The following is a 6,798-nucleotide window of genomic DNA, read 5'->3' as shown; positions in this document are numbered from 1 at the left end:
GTAACAGCTGGGCCACGCCTCTTCCCCACTTCCCGTGGCCTGGCGTCACCTGATCCCTGCTCCACTAGGGCAGCTGTGCCTTGCTGGCACAACCCTGAAGGCACAACGGAGGCTTTGCCAAGTGTAACAGGCACCAGAGCTCTGTGAGGTACATCACCAGCCAGGCCGTAAATCTGAACACTCATCCCTCACCAGCTGCTGAATGGTTCCGACAGCCCCTCCCCGTGCTTAGCCACTCACATGAAGAAATCAAGGTCATGGCAGCTTGACATTTCATGCCTCAGCAACCTGCATCCCAGGGAGACTTTAAAGCATATCCAAAGCCATTCCCTTTGCACCTATGCTGAAAAGGCATTTACAGAGTTCCTGAAGCACAACGGCCCGCACTGGGTGAGCCAAGGCTCCCGCCCTCTGCTCTCTGCCTGCTCACAGAGCACACGGCCACTCTCCCCCGACATGTGCCCCATTTACACCAAAGAGGTCACTCCTGGTGCTCCTCCTGGGGAAACCCTGACTCCAAGAGACTGTTGTGCTCCGAACCTAGATCTTGCCTTTCTGCAGAGAAGGTTTTCTCAACCTCAGCACTAGTCACATCTTAGGCCACGTAAGTCTTTGTTACAGGGACCGCCCCGTGAATTGCAGGATGTTTAGCAGCATCTCTGGCCTCTACCCTGTAGAGGCCAGTAACAAACCCAGTAGTGACAACTAAAATGTCTCCAGACACTGCCCCTCCAGATTTCTGCTTGGGGGGTTCAGGGAGTATCATCCCTGGTTGAGAACCACTGCAGTAGAGAAAGAAGTTAGGGACTTCCCTGGTGGTCCAGTGGTAAAGAATCTGCCTTCCAATGCAGGGGACATGGGTTTGACCCCTGGTCAAGGAACTATGATCCCACATACTGCGGGGCAACTAAGCCCGCGTGCCACAACTACTGAGCTTGCGCGCCTCAACTAGAGAGCCTGTGTGCTGCAAACTACAGGGCCCACGCACCCTGGAGCCTGCGCACCACAACTAGAGAAGAGAAAAAACCCGCACGCTACAACTAGAGAGAAGCCCGCGAGCTGCATCTAGCAACGAGCCCGAGCACCACAACGAAGATCCCGCGTGCTGCAACTAAGACCCGACGCAGCCCAAAATAAAAGTTAAAAAAACACCAACCAGTGTGTTCTCTCCTCTAGAAGGAAATGATCAGTTTTCCAAGACAATCACGCTGGACTGAGTGGGCCTGCTTAATCCACAAGAGGCGTTTTAATCTTGGCAACTGTGTAAAACCAAAACAAAAAAACCACACTGTTTACTCTGGTAAAACTGAAAGAAAAACTGAGAGGCATAAAAAGAAAATTCGGGAAAGCAGAGGTAAGAGGATTTGGAGGGCACAGCAACAATGAGGGAGAAATCATCTTTGTAAGTTCCCGTTTGTGAGCTGACACATCCACCACGGTTTCCCACATGAGTGACTCAAATGCCAAACTTGAGGCCATAGCTAACTTCGTGATAGCACTGGTTTGGGGGCTCCCAACTGCAAACCCAGTGTTTTCAGGAAGTGTCCCTAAATCCAAGTTCATTTCATTATATGAAAACATGCACACACACACACAACCTTATCCTCCTGTCCTATCGAATCAGACAGTTGAAAATGTATGCTCTTCTGGTATTTTTTTATTTTCTTACTGATTCCATTTTACTAAAACAAAAACCATACAAAACACTTTTAATATATCTTAGAAAATTAGCAAAAAAATTAAGTTCAGCATATTACATTGTACAATATTTAGGTAAGAATGTTTGAAAATTATAAATACTTTGTTCCCTCTCAACATAGCACATCACAAAAATACATTTTTTTTTTTTTTTTTTTTTTTTTTGCGGTATGCGGGCCTCTCACTGTTGTGGCCTCCCCCGTTGCGGAGCACAGGCTCCGGATGCGCAGGCCCAGCGGCCATGGCTCACGGGCCCAGCCGCTCCGCGGCATATGGGATCCTCCCAGACCGGGGCACGAACCCGTATCCCCTGCATCGGCAGGCGGACTCTCAACCACTGCGCCACCAGGGAGGCCCTACAAAAATACATTTTAAAACTCTTTTCATGAATGATTCCTAGAAATGATCATATCTCTATTTATCAAGGAAAAGGTCTGATTAGGACAAGCATTCACAGACACCTGAAATGTTCTGTACAGTAACTACAAAAGTAAAACCAAGGGGTCTGCCGGCACTTGGACAGTTGAAACCATTTTAAATATTAGGAGGAATTCAGTTAGTATCAAAACATCATTCCAAATGGGATTTACTTAGTTCATCTCTGTGCTGTCCTTGACTCGTAAGTATCTATCTCAGCCAAAGCATTGTTTGAAAGACTTCTGCCTCCTTGAGATAGTGCCGCTGGGGGCAGGATGCCAACCGGTCACACTGCATGAACCTGCACAACCAGAGACACGGACGGCAACCGCTTGGTCAGAGCGAGGACCACGTGCGGGAGAAATGCCTTCTCCAGTAGAGCAGCCGTGGTCACAGGCAGTCCACGTCAACCGCGGGCCACGGCGAGCAGACCGGCCCATCTAGGTTAGGAACAAGCACTCGGAGGAGAAAGAACAACGGCCCGGCCCGCAGAGGTTCTGGTAGCTGGTGAGCTGAGCGCCGCTCGCTGCCAGCCACACGCCGCGGGTCGATGAGGGCGCCGCTGCGCTGTCCGAGTGCCGGCCCCACCGGCAATCTGAGGGAGCTAACGGGAACTTTCAGAAGCTGAAGTTTTCAGAGAAAGGGTAAATAAAGAGCTTGACGATGCTGACTTTTTTTTTCTTTTCAGGTAAGCCCTTCTTTACAGGCAGATAAGGAAGAAGGCTTCCTTAGTATACTGACCAGGAGGCATTGAAAGAAGAAGAGTTAGAAGCAGCAAAGCCAGGTCCTTTTGTCTTTAGCATAAAGCTTTCCAGTTATACTCAGAACCTACATAACTGATATGACTTCTGCTCACTCCGTGGCCTTCTTTCCTTTCCAGCTCTTCTCTCTCTCTTCAAGTTCTGCCTGGGTGAAAGCTGCAGGGCCCCAGTTAGTGATCAGATGAGGGTTTTTTGAACCTAAGAGACAAACATGCATTAAACATAGGAAGTCTTATATTCTTCAATTAACATTATCATTTTTCCACAGACAAAGGAGTAACTTTTCTACATTATTTCTTTGAGGAACATCCATAAAGGTTATACCAGCCAAAACAACTAGAAGATGTATACGAAGGGGATTAACCAGGGCCTCTTATCTATCAGAGGGCAAGTGATTATTCAAGAGAAATTTACTGTAAACCGCTGGGTTTCTGTATATTTGGGCTGAGGAAGTTTGTTTTTTGTTTTTTGGGTTTTTTTTTTTTTAGCACAATTCAAGTACACAAATAAAACAGAAAAATAAATTGACTAAATATCTGATTACTTCAAAGAGTGTGTTACCTGGTTCTATCAATCGAATTAACCCTTCATGCTGGGCCACTCTGTCCTTCCAGCTCTTGGTCTTGTTAGTTGCCATCTCCAGCTTCTTTTTAACTCCCTGGAACAAAAGCAGATTTTAGACTATGCAAACACACAGGTAGTTTAAGAGTCAAATAACAATGATTAGGCACTTACTATACACTAGTGGATTATCTCATTAAATCGTCACAGCCATAAGAAGCACGAAATATTATTATCCCATTTTACAGATGTGGAAACTAGGATTCAGAGCAGTTAAGTAACCTGCCCGAGGTCACACAGAGGACCTAATTCGCACTAATTATAGATGAATATATAAGATCCTTGTGTGCCAGTTACGGCTTACTGCCTCTCGGCTCCAAATCCACCCCTCGCTGTCTTGCCTGTGCTGTTAGGCTAACGTTCCCTCGCCAGCTGGCACCACTTAAGTTTCGTTAGTGGAGGGGCTGGCGGGACACTGGAGGAGGCTCCACTGTGCTCTGCGCAGCAGCTCCTGCGGCAAGTGGGACACCCATGGTGCTCACACCAGTGGGGTTTAGCGGCACCTCCACTGTGGGCAGCTTCCACCAGCGCCCCAGAGGGTGGCTTCCCAGTCTCAGCACCTCGCTGAGCTTTTCTGCCACCCAGTGGGCGAAGGCCATGCCCTCTCCAAGAAGGACTGGATCACAGCACTGGGCTAAGGGAGCAAAGAGGATGTGTTCCTCCCCTGGGCTCTCTGCCTCAGCCCTAGAGGCAGTGGCTGCTTCCTGTGTCTGCCCTTCCTGCAGCTCAGAGTTTTCTTTGCTGCTCAGGAGCTAATCCCCTGTTAGAGTTAATGGTCGTTTATATTAAACCTTCCCTGTTCATATTGCCGGTGTAGTTTCAGTCTCTTGATTGGACTCCAACTGTTACGCCCCATCGCCTGTAAAAAAATTCCTACCTACAGCTAAACTCAATTCTTACACCGCTTCTTACAGTAAAGCAAATATCCTGTTGTTTTAAATGTTTAAGAATATTTAAATGCACGTGTTTGCAGGGCTGGGTTTAATGACCTCGTACTGCTCAAGTGCTTGCTTCCGCTCAAGCTCGAGCTGTTGCAGCTGCTCCACGGCTTCCTGGAGGGCCTGCTCTTTGACGGCGCGCTGGTTCTCCAGCTCCTGCTTCTCCGCCTCCGTGGTGCGAATGGCCTGCTGCTGCTCCAAATGCCACTTCTCCAGCTCGGCCCTCTTGGACGACTCTTCCTCCAGCAACCTGCGATGCGAGCTCGGCGTCAGACCCGCCCAGTCACCGCCCCTGACCCAGCAGATGACGGAGCACACCAGGGCCACAGAGAAGCCTGAGGGTCATCTAACCCACCGCTCATTTCACAAGAGGGAAACTAGATTCACAAAGTGGCTAAGGTGACTCATGAGTCCTGCTCCAAGCTGTTTCACCCTTTTATGGAAAAAAAATGACAGTAAAAGTAACATGCGTTGAAGGTTTAACGGGCCAAGAAGGAAGTGTGTTTTCTCAATTAATCCTCCCAATAAACTTAAGTACTATTATTATTCAGTTCAGAGATGAAAAAAGTGAGGCACAAAGGTTAAGTGACCGGCACTAGGTCATTCACCTGGCAGGCAGGTGGTAGGGCCATGTTTTGAAATTTGCCGGGTTGCTATAATATTAAAACATTTTTTATCTAGCGAAAACCTATCACCAAGGAAAAAGCTGACTAATGAAATCAAGAGAAGAAGGAGCTGACAAAAGGTCGAGTAAGCAGACACCATTTACTAACGAAGCGCTGCCTGTCAGGCTCTTCACCTTCACTGCTGCTAACCCTCCACAGTTCTGCGAGGTGTTATTATCCCTGCAGATGAAGTCAAAGGGCTTAAAAGTATGATGCACAGGTAAGTAATGGATTTCAACCCAGGCCTGTGTGACTTCAAAATGTTATCTTTTAATAACAGGCTACCTATCTGAGGATATCCAGCTATGCCGGTATTTAATAAATAAATTAACATGCAGCCCTACCTGTACCCAAAGTGTAGACAATGTGGTCAGTTGCCAGCCCAGGACAGGACGCACCTCTACCGGCTTGACCATCAGAATTATGGTAACAAGCCACACGGCAGGCCAGTCACGACTACCTAAGAGCATATGTGCTTCTAAAACTGACAACAGCAGAAGTAACGTAACAGACTCTACAGCCCCTATCTGACTACCCCAATCCCCATCCCCAGTCCCACACCACTGTAAGAATTCCCTCTACAACATCCTACAGGATGGTTCTCCAGTTCTCTGTGATGGACCACGCTTCACAAACCGGGTCAGTTTATTTCTGGCAGCCTTGATTCTTAGGAAGTTCTTCCTCAAGTAAGATGAGCTCTCCCATCCCCTACCCAGGGTTCCACCAAGGGCCAATCTGCACCCTCTGAGACGTCCCTCAGAGTGTGACATCCGCAGCGAACACAACACTGCCAACGTGGGCTGACCAGTGCAGAGCGGACTCACTCACTCAGTGTGTATATATTCCACACCGTCCATGTGCTTTTCTAGGCACAGGGGATACAACAGTGAATGAGACCGGAAGGATTCTTCATCCTAGTGGTGAAAGTCTGGAGGGGAAGGGACATTTGCAGGAGGTTAGGCTGCCCAGCCTGAATCCCCTTCACATGTCTAGGGATGTCTTGATGGAAGCCACTGACACAAAGGAGCAGAGACAGTGAAGAATTTATCTTTTGGTGGCAGCAACCTCTAGTGTCAAGTGATGGCAGAAGCAATGGGGACAACTGACTGACCGACCCACGGTGCCGGTGTCGACATCAGTGGCACTCTTGCTGGGCTCTTGCCGTGGCCTGGTCAGGGCTGCTCAGCCTCCCTTGGTTCCTGCCTGTGTTCAAGGCCTGGCCACCTGCCTTTCTGTGGAATTGGTGAGTTTCTCAAGAACCTTCCAACAAATGCTTTTATTGCTTTAGCTAACCCAAGTTGGTTTCTGTGGTTTACAAACAAGACTCCTGACTAAAGACTTGAAACTCTCTGTGACTCAGTTTCTTCATTTATAAAAAAGGAATAGGAACTATACCTACCATCAAAGGTTTGCTGATCCATTAAATGTGATAATGCAGGTAAGGTACTTAGAACAGTGCCTTCCATGTCATAAGTGCTGAATAAATATCAGCTCATATTATTATGGTGGGACCACTACCTCATTTGCTCCGAATACTTCATGAAGGCTGCCTGAGAGTATATGAGGTTTTTGGCAATCAATCATATAAGGGAAGTAAAACCCTGAATCTTTTCAAATGAGCTGCTATTAAGCCAAGTATCCTGGATCCTATACTTGTTCTGTTGATATTTTAAATTATCTTCTTGCTCTAAAACCATC

The 6,798-nt window shown here is 47.7% G+C and overlaps 1 protein-coding gene across 1 annotated transcript in view; it reads right to left on the bottom strand.

Annotated features, from left to right (window-relative positions):
• Positions 1-1,639: 1,639 nt before the first annotated feature.
• The window catches only part of SWAP70 (switching B cell complex subunit SWAP70), an 85,568-nt gene continuing 80,409 nt past the window's right edge, over positions 1,640-6,798 (bottom strand). Inside the window, exons 10-12 of the mRNA XM_082626814.1 lie at positions 4,487-4,685; positions 3,438-3,534; positions 1,640-3,074 (exon numbers count right to left, since the gene is read on the bottom strand). Coding sequence (XP_082482940.1) covers positions 2,968-3,074; positions 3,438-3,534; positions 4,487-4,685 — 403 coding nt within the window. The 3' untranslated portion in view covers positions 1,640-2,967. The remainder of the gene's footprint in view (positions 3,075-3,437; positions 3,535-4,486; positions 4,686-6,798) is intronic.

Source organism: Mesoplodon mirus, assembly GCF_964341445.2.
Source record: "Mesoplodon mirus genome assembly, chromosome: 7".
Taxonomy (NCBI): domain Eukaryota; kingdom Metazoa; phylum Chordata; class Mammalia; order Artiodactyla; family Ziphiidae; genus Mesoplodon; species Mesoplodon mirus.
Note: the sequence above shows the minus strand (reverse complement) of the source record. Positions and strands in the feature narration are given on the sequence as shown.